At 40.8% G+C, this 15,598-nt stretch overlaps 1 protein-coding gene across 1 annotated transcript; it reads left to right on the top strand.

The window, feature by feature from the left end:
* Positions 1-5,731: 5,731 nt before the first annotated feature.
* LOC114548189 (CD209 antigen-like protein E) lies at positions 5,732-13,909 on the top strand. Its single transcript, XM_028567988.1, has 7 exons — positions 5,732-5,892; positions 6,133-6,234; positions 6,998-7,066; positions 7,170-7,232; positions 8,069-8,211; positions 9,299-9,420; positions 13,606-13,909. The coding sequence occupies exons 1-7, from the start codon at positions 5,742-5,744 to the stop codon at positions 13,844-13,846; spliced, it is 891 nt and encodes a 296-aa protein (XP_028423789.1). The 5' UTR covers positions 5,732-5,741; the 3' UTR covers positions 13,847-13,909.
* The last annotated feature ends 1,689 nt before the right edge of the window (positions 13,910-15,598 follow it).

Below are 15,598 nucleotides of genomic sequence, written 5' to 3'. Positions count from 1 at the left end.
TCATATTATTCTGAAGTAACAGTACTTTTACTTGAGTTGGCTACTCTACCCACCTCTGCAGCTGTGTGGCTGGTTAGACTTTAAAACGGTCAGCAGTTTCCTCCAGAACTCTTGGACAGCTGAACTAAACCATGGTGAGTCACTTTTAATCTCAGACAACAAGAACACAACTTTAACACTCTTACGTTGGAATATTATACTAAGAAAACAAGAAGCAGGCGGGTGCAGGACAGCAGATTGGTAACTTCTACACAGATAAGTTCACATCCTAGAAATAGATGTGTGGAACTGTAAAATGTATTTAGCAGCATGTGTGTGTGAATAACCTAAATAAACTTAGATTGAATGAGTTGTCTTTGTTACATTTCATAAAGTTACTTATAACAAAGTGTTAAACCTAAAGTAATTACTTAATTACTTACTCTGTAAAAAAGACTAATTAAAAGCTCTGGGAAAGAAAAGAGCCTTTTGTTAAGTTATGTTAAGTTTTAAAATAGTTCCAGATGGCACATGTCTTAGAAGCTGATTCAGCAGTGGGCAAGATAATCCACTCAGGACCTGCAGCTAATCAGGGTCCAACCCACAGGACACACTTCTCCACTGTCTTTGAGTGGATTTATATGAATCTCTCTGTGTATCAGAATATCCTGGTGCTGGGCGGCGGCAGAGGATTTTATTTTTATTTTGCTTTAACTTGAAAGTGTTGATCTGTGTCTTCCTCTTCCTCCTAAACATACAGATCAAATGTGTATACTGCATATTTTCCAGCAGTTTGTCTGCTCCAAACAGTATGGGAGGTTGACGCTGTGATATGAATCAATACCTGAAGTAAATATGTAATTACTAAATGCCAACATGTTTCTGGACTTGTGGTGTTTGTAGTTAACTGAAGGGGAGTGAGAAGAGCTGAGAGGTGGAGGAAAACTTGCACTGGTTCGGTCTTTTTTTAACTAGATAGTCCTTCAGTTTTACTGATCCAATAACATCAAGAACTTCTGACAGCTTGTGTTGCTGCAACTAACCATTATTTTAAAATGGTGAAAAATGTGGATCAGAGTTCCCCAAAAAGCCCAAGATGACGTCCTCTAATATCTTGTTTTGTCCCCAACTCAGAGACCTTCAGTTTCCTGTCCCAGAGGAGACAAGAAACTAGAACATATTCACATTTAACACACTGACATCACAAGTTTACCTGTTTTTGATTCAAACAGATTAACGGATTCAAATAGTTGAGATGAATCTAAGAGTTGAATGTTTGCAGCTGTCTTCCTAAAGTAGAAACCTCTGATGTTGTCATTGAACTGCTGCACCTCTCCACGTGCTCTGGTTAATAATGCAGCTGTGCCATTTGGCCACATGAGGACGCTGTTGTCCAGAGTTAGTCAAGTCATCTTTATTGTCAGATGCTATACATGCATGACATACGGCACAAATGAAATTTCAGTCCTCTTGGACCCACGGTACAAAATGCAAAAAAAAAAAAAAAAAAGTTTTCTATAAATAGAAAAAGAGATGGAATAAACAATTTAACATGACATAAAATGAACAATCAACAATTTAACATGATATAGATAATAAACAATCAACAATCAGCAAGACATAAAATAAGCAATCAACAATTTAACAGGACATAAAAATAAACAACTATCAACAAGACATGGAATAAACAATCAACAGATTCACAATCAAGGCACTTGAATATATTTGATGAAATAAAATTGGATATTTAAAAGTATTTAAAATATTTTAACAGGTGAGGTAGAGGTAGAGCAGTGTAGCGCAATAAACAAACAGATAAAAGTGAAATGTACAGTCCCTGAGTACAGAGTGTATAAGTGGTGTTGGGGGGGAGGGTTGGGGGGGGTGCAGTCCTAGTCTGTGGCAGGGGGCAGAGGAGGAAAAGAGTGACGGCAGAGCAGGGAGAGAGTGGAGTTTCCTGACAGCCTGGTGGAAAAAAGTGTCTGTGAGCGTGTTGGATCTGTGTAGTCTCCTCCCTGATGGCGGCAGGCTGAAGAGGCTGTGAGATGGGGGGGTGGGGTCACCTGCAATCCTGGTTGCTTTTGTGGTGAGGCGGGTGTTATAGATGTCCGAAAGGGGGGGAGAGAGACACCAATGATCTTCTCAGCTGCTCTCACTATGCGCTGCAGAGTCTTGCGGCAGGACACGGTGCAGGCACCGTACCACACGGTGATGCAGCTGGTCAAGATGATCTCAATGGGACCTCTGTAGAAGGAGTGCATGATGGGGGACGGTGCTCCTGCTCTTCTCAGTTTGCACAGAAAGTACGAGCGCTGTTGGGCTTTTTTGGCCAGTGATGCTGTGTTGTGGCTCCAGGACAGGTCTTCAGAGATTTGCACACCCAGGAACTTGGTGCTGCTCAACCTCTCCACTGCAACGCCGTTGATGGTTAGTGGAGTATGCTGGGTGTGCACTCTCCTGAAGTCCACAACAATCTCCTTCGTCTTCTCCACGTTCAGGTGGAGATTGTTGACCTTGCACCACGTGGCCAGCCTGCTCACCTCACTCCTGTAGTTTGTCTCATCGCCGTTGTTGATGGAACCCACCACAGCTGTGTCGTCTGCAAACTTAATAAAGAGGTTGGAGCTGAATGATGGTGTGCAGTCATGAGTCAGCAGAGTGAAGAGGAGAGGGCTCAGCACACGTCCTTGGGGGGCCCCTGTGTTCAGTGTGATGGTGCTGGAGATGTTGCTGCTGACCCGAACTGCCTGTGGTCTCCCTGTCAGGAAGTCCAACAGCCAGTTGCACAGTGAGGTGTTGAAGATTTCGGTGAAGACATCTGTGAGCTCCTCTGCACAGTCTCTCAGGACAAGACCAGGAATGTTGTCAGGACCCTGGGCTTTCCGTGGGTTTGTTCTCCTGAGGGATCGCCTCACGCTATCTGGGGATAGTGTCAACACTTGGTCGCCGGGAGGTGGTGGGGTCTTCTGTGCCGGAGTGCTGTTGTCTGCCTCTGTTGTCTGCCTGCAGAGAGGTGGAGCTGTCGCAAGTCTGCGGAGTGGGCTTATAGTCTGTGATGGTCTGCATCCCCTGCCACAGGTTCCTGGTGTCTCTGCTGTTGTTGAAGCGGTCGTCTATCCTCCTGGAGTACTGTCTCTTGGCTTTTCTGATTCCTTGTGACAGGTTGGCCCTGGCTGTCCTCAGACCAACTACGTCGCCAGCTTTGAAGGCGGCGTTCCGAGCCCTCAGGAGCCTGTGGACTTCCCCTGTCAGCCATGGCTTCTGGTTGGCCCGAATGGAGATGGTTCTGGTGATTGTGACATCGTCCATGCACTTCCTCATGTGTGACTGTCTGTATCATATCTGTATTCAGTATGCCTTCAATTTTGAATAAATCCCCAACAGTGTCACCAGCAAAGCCCCCCCACACCATCACACCTCCTCCTCCATGCTTCACGGTGGGAACCAGGCATGTAGAATCCATCTGTTCACCTTTTCTGCGTTGCACAAAGACAGGGCGGTTGGAAACAAAGATCTCAAATTTGGACTCATCAGACCAAAGCACAGATTTCCACTTGTCTAATGTCCATTCCTTGTGTTTCTTGGCCCAAACAAATCTCTTCTGCTTGTTGCCTCTCCTTAGCAGTGGTTTCCTAGCAGCTACTTGACCATGAAGGCCTGATTCAGTCTCCTCTTAACAGTTGTTCTAGAGATGTGTCTGCTGCTAGAACTCTGTGTGGCATTCATCTGGTCTCTAATCTGAGCTGCTGTTAACTTGTGATTTCTGAGGCTGGTGACTCGGATGAACTTATCCTCAGCAGCAGAGGTGACTCTTGGTCTTCTTTTCCTGGGTCGGTCCTCATGTGAGCCAGTTTCATTGTAGCGCTTGATGGTTTTTGCGACTGCACTTGGGGACACATTCAAAGTTTTCGCAATTTTCCGGACTGACTGACCTTCATTTGTTAAAGTAATGATGGCCACTCGTTTCTCTTTACTTAGCTGATTGGTTCTTGCCATAATATGAATTCTAACAGTTGTCCAATAGGGCTGTCGGCTGTGTATCAACCTGACTTCTGCACAACACAACTGATGGTCCCAACCCCATTAATAAGGAACAAATTCCACTAATGAACCCTGACAAAGCACACCTGTGAAGGTAAAACCATTTCAGGTGACTACCTCATGAAGCTCATTGAGAGAACACCAAGGGTTTGCAGAGTTATTAAAAAAGCAAAGGGTGGCTACTTTGAGGAATCTAAAATATAAGACATGTTTTCAGTTATTTCACACTTTTTTGTTAAGTACATAATTTCAAATGTGTTCATTCATTGTTTTGATGCCTTCAGTGAGAATCTACAATGTAAATAGTCATGAAAATAAAAGGAAACGCATTGAATGAGAAGGTGTGTCCAAACTTTTGGCCTATACTGTATATATATATATATATATATATATAACTGTAATGTATCGAAGACAACTGAACACTGCTGTTATAGTTCTAGCCTGCTGGGGGATTTCCTTCCTTTCTTAGACACACTGAGCTTCTCTCTCCTCTCTCTTTCCATTCGTTTCCATTTGTGTGCACCCTTTTCCCAGAAATGCTTGTTACTAACCCAGCTCTGGGGAGTTTACTACCCGGAGTCCTTATGTTTTTTTTCACCCAGCAAATTTCCTTGGATTAGGATGGCAGCAAGATCTTGGTTGCAGCTCGCCGTGGTCCTGCTGCACTCGCTGTTACATCCTGATATGCTCAGTGGTGCCCTGCAGTGTCATGCTGCGTCCTGCTACGTCCAGCTATGTCCAGCTATGCTCTGCTGTGCCACGCTACATCCTGATATGATCAGTGGTGCCCTGATATGATATGAGCTACTACGACCAACATTTCTAGTCACTGTTCCTTTATCTTTATTGTGACTATTATTTCCACTGTTCATCACACCCCCAACCGGCACCGTCAGACACCGCCTACCAAGAGTCTGGGTCTGCCGAGGTTTCTTCCTAAAATGGAGTTTTTCCTTGCCACTGTCGCACTAAATGCTTGCTCTTGGGGGAATTACTAGAATTGTTGGGGCTTTGTAAACTACAGAGTGTGGTCTAGACCTACTCCATCTGTAAAGTGTCTCGAGATAACTCCTGTTATGATTTGATACTATAAATAAAATTGAATTGAACAATTGAACTCTAGTGCTGCCAGTTCACTTCTCATAGACTGTGACTGCACTCAATGGTTCTGGTTCAGATAACTATTATGATTTGGCACCATGAATAATATTTATGTATATAGAACAATTACAACATGAGTAGAGCTAGTAAAAGTATTTCCCTTGATCCCAGTGTCTCTGTAAATTATCTCTTGTGTTTGTTATACTGAAAAAAAATTTCATTCACACCTTGACCTCCCTTTTTCTAACAAACAGAACACAAAAAACTGCGGTCACAGTTCTTGTGTCAGAGAGGCATGTGTAAATTCAGTCACTGTATGGGTATTTCCTCTTTTTAAAAATCAGGAAGAAACATCTTTATTTTATTAGCGTTACTTAACTTTAATATACTATTTTAAGGTTTATCTGAAGGGTTTCATTATACTGATTCCCAAAAGACTGAATGCCTAAATCTGAGTCAACTTTTTAAGTCAAGTGGGACTTTTCATCTAACAGTAACAAAGGAATTAGTGTGTGAACCTATCTTAGTAGTTTGTGCTGCTGCCACTTCCTGTGTTAAATGATGGCTCAACTCAAACACAGACAGTGCCCCTAACCATAGGTTCAGTTCAGTTTGTCAAGATGGCTGCAGATACTGTCGCTGCTCCACGTTTGAGCTTGAATGTGAGATATAACAGAAACGTTGAAGAGAACAGCGGAGAGGAGGAGGAGAATCAGGTGGAGATCTTAGAGGATGAAGAGGATTACGCTGAACTCGAGCCACAAATAGCCAGTAAGTCTGAAATGATGATTGTTGTAAAGGGGAAGTTCATCTCAGTTTCTGTGAGGCTTTATTTAAACTAGATATTTAGTGTTAATTCACAATTAATCAATCCACCATTAGTTACCATTCACTGTGAGTGTTTATCAGGTGTCTTGGTGATGTAATCTGCAACCTTGTGAGTCATGATTCTTATCGGTCAAACTTCAAACAAACAATAAAACATGTTCTGGATGTATTTTGTCTCTGTAGGTTCACGCAGCCCTGCAGCTGGCAACAGAAGGAGCTTCAGAGCTACTGCAGTGACTCTGGGAGGGTTTTATCTTCTGCTATTGGCTGGACTCTTCATTTGCTGTGAGTAATTATGTTTTTAATACAAACTGTCGTATCTTAAAGGAGAAATATCATGAAATACGTTTTCAGTGCTTTTGCAAATACGTTTGGGTATTTGGAGCGCCTACCAATCCCAACTGTGAACTAAAACAACACAGTCAGGTTTTTGTAGGCTGCCTAGATCATATAACATGTGATTCAACAAGATATTCACTTTTAACTCCCCTTCCTCTTTCTCATGCAGGCTCATTAGAAAATACCGCCCCCATCTAAGTATCTCCACCCACGGCTTAACTAACTATCCTTTTTCATAAGCCAATCAGAGCAGACTGTTTTTTTTTGGCAGGGGTGTTAAAATGATAGGTGCTAAAACGGAGCTTGTTTTGGTTCTTTTTCACACTTAATATTGTCATGGTTGGGGTTTTCAGTTGTAGTTTTTCCTGTTTTATTTTTTCAATTCTTTCCCTGTGTGTTACTGTTTCTCTGTTATTACACCAAATAACTAAATTCCAGTTTGAAATAGTCAAAGTGATATTTCATTGTGTGCAGGATGTTACTTATTCCTGTCTTTAGTTTAAAGCAGAATGATTCACTGTTGTTGGTCTGTTTCTTATTTTGTTGTGGTTTTGACCAGAGTCTTTTTGCTCTTATCGTTTTAAATTTTATACAATTCTTATTTTTCTTTTCATTATCTTTCTCTATGTAACTGTTCTTATTTCTGTCACGTGCTGCTGCAACACCAGAGAGTGAATCAATCAATAAAGCCTTAAACCTTATATTTCAGTCACTTTGCTGCACACCAGATACGACCAACTGAGCAGCAACTACAGCCAGATCCAGAGGAAAGTTTCTGGTAAGAAAGGTTTCTAATGACCATAACACACAGGATCAAACTTCACGCTGTCTATAAATAATCTCAAACTGTCTAACTTTCATCTATTACTGTTTATCTGAAGACATATCCGTCGAAAAAAGTCAGTTACAGGATGAAGTAAAGGAACTGAAGTGCAGAATTAAAGGTGAGAAAGTTTAAAAACAGTAAACACCTGTTATGGTTTCGGTATTTTGTTTTGTTTTCTGTTCTAATTCTGATCTAGTATTTTGATTCTATGTCTTGTCTCATTGTGTATTCTTCTGTCTTTTTTGTATTAGGTTTGGTTTCCTGTTTCATTGTGATAATCTGGTTTTCTTTTCTGTCTAGTCTAGTTTTACTTCCTGTGTTTTCCAGCTCTTGTGATTGCCTGATGTTTCTCACCTGTTTCCCAGGCCTTGTGTCACCTGCCTCTTGTTACCTTGTTACCATGTGTATTTAGTATACTTTGTGTTCCCCTTGTCCTGTGTCAGATCATTTTGTGTTTGTTCCAGCTAGTGTGTTCCAGTCTCAGTGTTAATGTGCAACACGTTCTCACACCCATCTCATAAAATATGGATGCTTGGTCAGGTGCCTTTGTCGTTCTCATTGACGCTAAAAGTCTCCTTTAGCGCTTTAAGTAAACGTGCTTGGTCGGGACTATTGACGGCACTATTGCCGGGACTATTTCCGTCCCTTTAGCGTTAAAAGTAAACGTGCTTGGTCGGGACTATTGCCTTCCCTTTTGACACAGTTATGTTAAGGAAAAGGTCATGGGTGGGCGTACTGTTCTGTGACACGCGGGAAGAACGTGTTGGAAAGAATAAAACGACTACAACAAGAGACACAAGGGTTGCTGATGATGTGAATATTTCTGTTAGAGATGGTCACTTACTAATGAGATGTAAAACCTAAAGTATTTAGAGAGTAAACATCCTGACAGGGAAACATGACAGAGGCAAGAAAGATCTTTAAATAATGAAACTACATTTGTTTGACTTTAAGAGAAGCTGTGTCCTGACGGATGGAAGGGATTTGGATGCAGTTGTTACTTTAAATCTAAGAAGGAGGACTATTGGTATGGACGTAGAGATGACTGTGAGCAGAGAGGAGCACATCTGGTCGTCATAAACAACGAAGAGGAACAGGTTAGTGTGTTTGTTTCTGAGTGAGCTTAGAGAAAAAGAAATTCAATGGAAATATTTATATTTGTGATGATAAAACCCAAATATGGCACTGAGAATTATGTTGTATATAATTTGTCAAAAAGGCAAAGATCTTTATGTGCTCAAGTGAGATCTGGTGTTTTGCCTTTGACTATTGAAACACGGAAAAACGTATCTGTCCTATGTGTTGTCTGAATGATATACAAAATGAGTTCCATTTTGTTTTCTATTGTCCTTTTTATTGTGAACAGCGCGGTTTTTTGTTTTGTAGGATAAAAGCAGATATTGATTTGGTAAAAATGGATGATGCTGAAAGACTGAGATGTCTGTTCACATATGAAACATATAAATTAGCCAATTATCTAGATAAAGCTTGGGAGAAGAGGAAAAAAAGCTCTTTATCGAGATGAATTGTAGATGAGAATTTATTGTTTGTGTGTGGTATGTGTGTACGTGTATATACATATGTGTATGTGTATATGTGTGTATATGTATGTATTTGTATACATGTATTTCTCCGAATGATTTGTATATGTGACAGGAAGATGTTTGTTAAATAAGTAAATTTGTGGTGTCTTGTAATCCCATGTGGGATGGGCCAAAATGTTTGGCATGACACAGAAATAAAACATAACTAACTAACTAACTATAAAATATAATATCATTTTTGAAAAACAATGTTTGAAAAAACCCTTGAAATCTTAACTGTCTTATGAGCACTAATGGTGCAGTTCCTCATGCATTCTGTTGAGTCCAGTCCTCAGTGTGTGGTGGACTGAGGGATCACTCTTGTGTTTGTTGAGGCTGATTGTCAAAGTGACAAAAACAAAAACTAAAACTACAGTCTAACTGTTTGTCAAGATGTTCCATGTTGTTTGTTGTTGTTCTATTGAAACTATGGTTGGTTATTTGTGTATGATTAGTGTTTCTGATTCATGCATCATGGGGGGATTTTTTTCTTGCAATACATTTTCTCTTTCCTTCAGATGTAGTCACAAGATAACCTCATTACAACAGAAATGCTGAATTATGAACAGAGAATTGATTGTAGTCTCTTCTCAACTTCTAGAAGTTTGTAACTGAGCTGAGTAAGGATGGACAGTACTGGATTGGTCTACAGAAAGAACAGAGACAAGGAGAACAGAACCCAGGAGAATGGAAATGGGTCGACGGATCACCGCTGACAGAAACGTGAGACATTTGAAAGGTTTTTATTTTAATCACAATTCCATCAAAGTCACTGTTTGTCACTAAAAAAAGTGTTGTAAATAGATGGATGCTGAGTTAAAGCTGCTATTTCCAATTAGTGTTTGAGAGAGAGAGACGGAGGGAGATATAGAGGGAGTGAGAAACAGAGGGAGGGAGGGAGAGAGACAGAGGGAGGAAGGGAGAGAGAGAGAGAGATGGAGGGAGTGAGAGATGAGAGAGGGAGAGAGAGAGGGAAAGAAAGAGAGAATGTGGGAGAGAGAGACGGAGGGAGAGAGAGAGAGACTGTGGGAGAGAGAGACGGAGGGAAGGAGAGAGAGAGAGAGAGAGTCTGCAGATACAGACACCACCACACACTTCTAGTGAGTTTTAAGTGATGATTGAGAGGATTACTTTTGTATGAGTCTATCAATAGTTTTTAGTGAAATGCTGACGAGTAGACCTTTTAAAATAAACCTTATTACATCGATTTACAAAGCTCAATCTTAAATGAGTTATTGAAATAATTGTATTACAGTTTTTTACAATCACTTTGGCACTAATTTCAGAACAATGACGTCATTTTTCAAAACTCTAGACACAAAACTCAAAACCAATGATCAAAATGCACATTTTTTCAAAACTCTAACACTTTTTTCAATTGCTTGGATACAATACACATAAACCAAAGAGCATTTGTTCATTTAACAAAGATCACCTGTTCAATATGACACAACTTAACATCAAAGTACTACAATTTCAAAAAGCAATTCACACATTACATTTCAGATGATTGTCTATTCTATCAATCGATACAACTGCTCAAAATGATGAGTAACTGTTGCATTACTCTTAATGAGTAGTTGTATGGAAACAAACAAACAATATTCCATGTTTAGATCATGAAAGTTTCAAGATAATGAGATTCTTTGTCACCAACTAGCGTGGAGCATGAACCAATTAGACTACATTATCTATGGATGTAATATTTCATCATCCTTCTTTACTGTAATGTACTACGGTTTATCAGATACTGTTTCTATGGTCCCATGTACCACCTTTACTGTCATGTACTACTGTTTACTAGACACTGTTTCTGTGGTCCCATGTACCACCTTTACTGTCATGTACTACTGTTTAATAGACACTGTTTCTATGGTCCCATGTACCACCTGCCAGACTATTTACAGTATTGACAGTACTGCACTGTATGGATGCAGGCCCTTGGAATTGCTTGCCCAATTCTGCCAACTCGTTACTGATGATTGAGATAAGGGAACTGGGAACATTGGTCGGGACTGTGGTGTGGATCTGGAGAGGAGCTAAAAAGTTCCTGAGCGCCAAAATCAGAGATCAAGAAAAGTGGGAGGCAGTATCTTCCTTGGGGGTTCTTACAGTCGGCGAGAGACGAGACGTGTTTCGGGACCTTTGTCTAGCAGCACAAGAGGGCGTCAATTTCCCAAGCGCCACAATAGACCCACTAGTCGTCTACAGGGACCAGACAAGTGGACTTCTGGTCTGTGGTGGCAGAGTCCAGACCTTCGGAGAAGACCGCGGAGCTGTTCCTCTTTTACCATTCCAAACTTGGTTATCCACCCTGCTAGCCAGAGAAGCACACAGCGAGGGACATGACGGGGTGGCGGGAACTCTGTTGCGGATGAAGAAGAAGGCGTGGGTCATAAGAGGAAGAATTATTGCCCGAAAAGTCGTTGACAAGTGCATCGTCTGCAGGAAGGCAAGAGGAAGAACCTGCAAGCAGATAATGGGAAACTTACCTGAAGAGAGGTCAAGTCCTGCTGCGCCATTCGAGTTTACGTCCGTTGACTTGTTTGGACCTTATCATGTGAAGGATGATGTCAAGAAGAGAGTAACTATGAAAGTATGGCGCGTCGTATTTTGCTGTATGTCCAGCCGAGTGATCCATGTCGAGTTGGCAAACACATTGTCAACAGAGAGCTTTTTGCTTACCTACCAGAGGTTCACTGCTGTCCGAGGCCATCCCCGCAAAATCTGGTCTGATCCTGGTACAAACTTTGTTGGAGCAAAGACTGTCCTAAGAGAAATGTACACTTACCTGAATCAACAGAACAAGGAATCTCTTGAAGAGTATGCTGCCAGAAATGAGACCACCTGGACGTGGAAAATTCTCCCGGCAGATTCACCTCACCGAAATGGGGCCGCCAAAGCTGCTGTCAGAGTCATGAAGAGAGCTCTCCAAATTCTTGGGAATGTAGAAGGCCTTACCTTCAGTGAGTTCCTGACTGTGCTCCAGCTAGCTGCTAATCTTGCTAATGAGAGACCGATCGACGCCAGAGTGCAGAGCCGAGAAGAGCACATCCAGTATATCACGCAAAACCTGTTGCTTGGGCGAGCCACACAAGATGGAGACTTCAAAGCTGTAGACTACACCATGTATCCGTTCAAAAGACTCAGAGAAGTTCAAAGTATAGTCAACAACCTTTGGAAGTCCTGGAGCCAGCTTGCTGGCCCAAACCTGTTCATTCGCAGTAAGTGGCATACTGCTCAAAGGAACGTTGCCATTAGAGACATAGTGTGGCTCTGCGACCAAAACGCTCTGAGAGGGCAGTTCAGACTTGCGAGAGTCGTCGGCGTGAATCCTGATTCCAGAAGTGTTGTCCGAGATGTTTATGTGAGGGTCTCTCTGAGCTCCAGCGTTTCGGTGAGAGATCCAAGATTGCGTGCCAAAGGTCCCGAATTGAGTACCATTCTGCATCGGGATGTCCGGCGCCTTGTGGTCCTTGTACCGATGGAAAATCAGGGCGAAGACCAGCCCATTTGAGAGTGCGATCTTTCCGGGCATTGCCACGGAAAAGATCGAGTGGGAGGTGTCGCGCTAATCTGGCGGAGGTGTGGCTGTCTTCTGTGTACCTGTCATTTCTGTCTCCTGCATGCCGCCTCCCCTGAGCATGCACTGCATGACAGCCCTCTAGTGGCTGTGCAGACTCTGGTGCAGGCTCAACCAGGTGAACTGAATTAGGGAATTAGGAGCTCGTGCTTAGTCAGTGGCTCAAATAGGCATTAGTTCACTGTGAGGGGAAGACGGACAAAGAAGACGGCGGAGGTACAAACTCTTTTACTGTGAGGAACTGGGACTTTTGATCATGACGGGCTAGCGGTAAGCTCATTTGGAATCTTGTTTTCACAGACTCTCATTTTTGGATCATTTTGTCGGATTGGTCCGTTTGTTTGTTTAGTTGTTTGGTTGTCTGTTTTGTGTTAAATGAGGGAAATGTGTTAATGGTACATGTGTTAATGTTGGAGATAAAGTTGAGAGTAATTGATGACTGCATGGTTTAAAGGAAATGTTAAAATGAAACACTAAATGCTTAGATTGATAGTTTCTAGGGTAAAACCAAGCTGTGTTGCCTGTAGAGTGCATTTGATCTTTTATGTGATAAAAATACCTGTTCGTCTAATGCTGTTGTTTCTTTTTCTTTAATTATTTAAAGGTTTTCACCTGTTTCCTAATCCTATTGCATCATTGTATCAACTGATAAAAGGAAAAGAATAAACATTCTTCTGAGTGAAATCCCAAGTCTGGCCTTATCAAGTGTGGGCACCTCACAGCTACAAAACACTTGACATATACTTTACAGTATATATACTTTATATATAAAGTAATGTGAATATATACGTATATACGTCCAAGATGTACTGTATTTTTTTTCATCAATACATTTCAGATTTTGTTCAATGACTCCACTGTGTCTGTAGTATTCTCTCTAATACTGCAGTACTTTTACAGGGATGTATTTACATGTAGTACCATAATGAAACATGTATCAACTATTTTGTACTACAGTATTTAATGATTGTACGAACGATGACCCAGTGAGACTATGGGTAGCTTGTGTGTGGGTAATGTAAAGTATGTTTCAATGGTATTTCACAATAAATTATTTTTTTGAACCAATGATTGTGCAAGTGCAATATTTCTTTAAAGATATGGATGCACAATTCAATGTTTTAAACATTGGATTGTGCAGCCTGTGTTACAAGTGATGACTGTTTTGAGTTTTGTGTCTAGAGTTTTGAAAAATGACATCAAGGTTCTGAAATTAGTAGCAAAGTGATTGTAAAAAAACTGTAAAAGTAAAAGTTTACTTTTAACGAATACCAATCAGGAGTTCCAGCCCTGTTTAATAAAAGGATGTGTTATTTCTCTGACAGGTTCTGGGCATCAGGAATGCCTCACAATGACGTTAACTATAAAGCTGCAACATGCTGCGATCAACAAGGAAAGTGGACACAAAGAAGATTTAATGACTATAAGAAGTGGATCTGTGAGGAAAAAGATTCTCTGAATTCTGTGATGACAGAGGGGTGTGTAGTGTTGGGATCAGCTGTGTCAAATCAGACTGGTCTGGAGCCATTTGAAACCAGAAGGCCAACAAATGTGGTTGGGACCTAAGCCTAAAGGGTCTTACAAATGTCAACACTACAATCATTGTACAAATGTATTACAGACCAAAACCATTGGTGATGTTGTATCTCAAAAACTATTTACCATTAATCATTTCATAAACTGTAACACTGTATTTGTTATATATAGACTAAAATGCCCTGACTCCAAAGTGTTTTATATAGGAAGAACAAAGAGACGTCTGCAGGACAGATTGGCTTAACATAAATATGCAATCCGCACAGGCAACATGAACTATTCTATGGCGAGGCACTACAGGGAACACCATTATAGTGATCCATCTACCGTACAGGCCTGTGGGATTGATCATATACCCCTGTCACTAAGGAAAGCCGACTTCTGATTCGTGGTTTGAAAGCTTATAAGAAAGTCTTTTCCTGTTTTTTAAAACTGTTGACTCCCAGACAAAGGCTTGTGTGCCGAAACACGTTGGAGTTGTTTTTAAAGGTTTAAGATGACTAAGCCATAACAATAAAGGCTTTTTGATTTTTCTAATGAGAGTGCCTTGGATTTTTCCTGAGTTTTGCAAATCATTATTCATTTCTTACGCTGCAGCTATTATTCTTGTATTTGTATCTTATTCTTTTGTAGCCTGTGTAATGGAAAATTTTCTGATTATGAATTATGCTTTTAAAGTTAGCAAACGGGAAACTATTTTCGTGTTATCTTATTGTGCCAGACACTGCATGTATTTTGGTTTGACCTAATGTCTTGAAGACGGTATTTTCAGGCTGTAGGATTAAGATGACGATGAGACATGATCACACATAGACCTTTTTACTTAGAAGTGCCACAGTTAGAGGCCGCAGAAGGCCAATGGGTCAAAGGAGGTTCACAGGTTCAGGACTGTGTTGTTCAACTGTCTAGAAATGCTAGAGAAAGAGGAAGTGGGGAAACTTTGCAGCGGCTGAAGAAACCTCAAGATACACTCTGCACCCACACAGTTCCTGTTATCTCATGTCTACAGCAGTTAAGACGTAGTCTCTTGTTGTGTATAAAGGATGCTAACATTCTGCATGTATTTTGAGAGCTCTTTCTCCACACTCAACGCAACAGTGTGGTGAAACCAGCTGTCCGCTCGCAAGCAATAATATTAGTTCTTTTTGTTTGTTTGTATATCTTTGCACTCTGTTTTGTGAAAGTTGTGTTTCTGTTTGAAAGTAATAACTCAAACAACAGTTTGATTTTCCTCATTTTTCATTATTGAAGACATCTATCTCACTTTGTCCATAGAAACTTCCACCACAACTGTTCTTATTTTTTTTAAATCTCATTCATGAAAGTTTTTAACTGCTCTTTAATGTTTCATGTTTTAAGAGTTTTGAATTGCCTTGTTGCTGAGTTATGCTATAGAAATAAAGTGGCTTTGCCCTGAGAACTAAAACTACAATATTTTACACACCACCCAAAATAAAACCCCTCCCTAATTCATCCGAACAACCTATGAAATCAAATCAAATAATTATTAATTTCTGACGCTGCAGCTGGTATTCTTGTATTTGTATCTTATTCCATTGTAGCCTGTTCTTATTTTTTTTTAATCTCATTCATTGTCACCTTTTAGAACATTTTACACACCACCCAAAATAAAACCCCTTCCTACCTCCAGCTCCCCTCCCTAACTCATCCCTACAACCTATCAAATCATTATTCATTTCTTACGCTGCAGCTGGTATTCTTGTATTTGTATCTTAATCCATTGTAGCCTGTTCTTATTTTTTTCATATTGTTGAACGAGCT

The sequence above is a fragment of the Perca flavescens genome, chromosome 2, assembly GCF_004354835.1.
Source record: "Perca flavescens isolate YP-PL-M2 chromosome 2, PFLA_1.0, whole genome shotgun sequence".
NCBI classification, from domain to species: domain Eukaryota; kingdom Metazoa; phylum Chordata; class Actinopteri; order Perciformes; family Percidae; genus Perca; species Perca flavescens.
This window is presented reverse-complemented; position numbering and strand designations above follow the sequence as displayed.

Excerpts from the sequence above, each read along its gene's own strand:
- LOC114548189 (XM_028567988.1), top strand. The coding sequence starts at position 5,742 with ATGGCTGCAGATACTGTCGCTGCTCCACGTTTGAGCTTGAATGTGAGA. Across the intron at positions 7,233-8,068 it reads ACTGAAGTGCAGAATTAAAG|AGAAGCTGTGTCCTGACGGA; the intron begins GTGAGAAAGTTT and ends TTTGACTTTAAG. Across the intron at positions 9,421-13,605 it reads GGATCACCGCTGACAGAAAC|GTTCTGGGCATCAGGAATGC; the intron begins GTGAGACATTTG and ends TTTCTCTGACAG.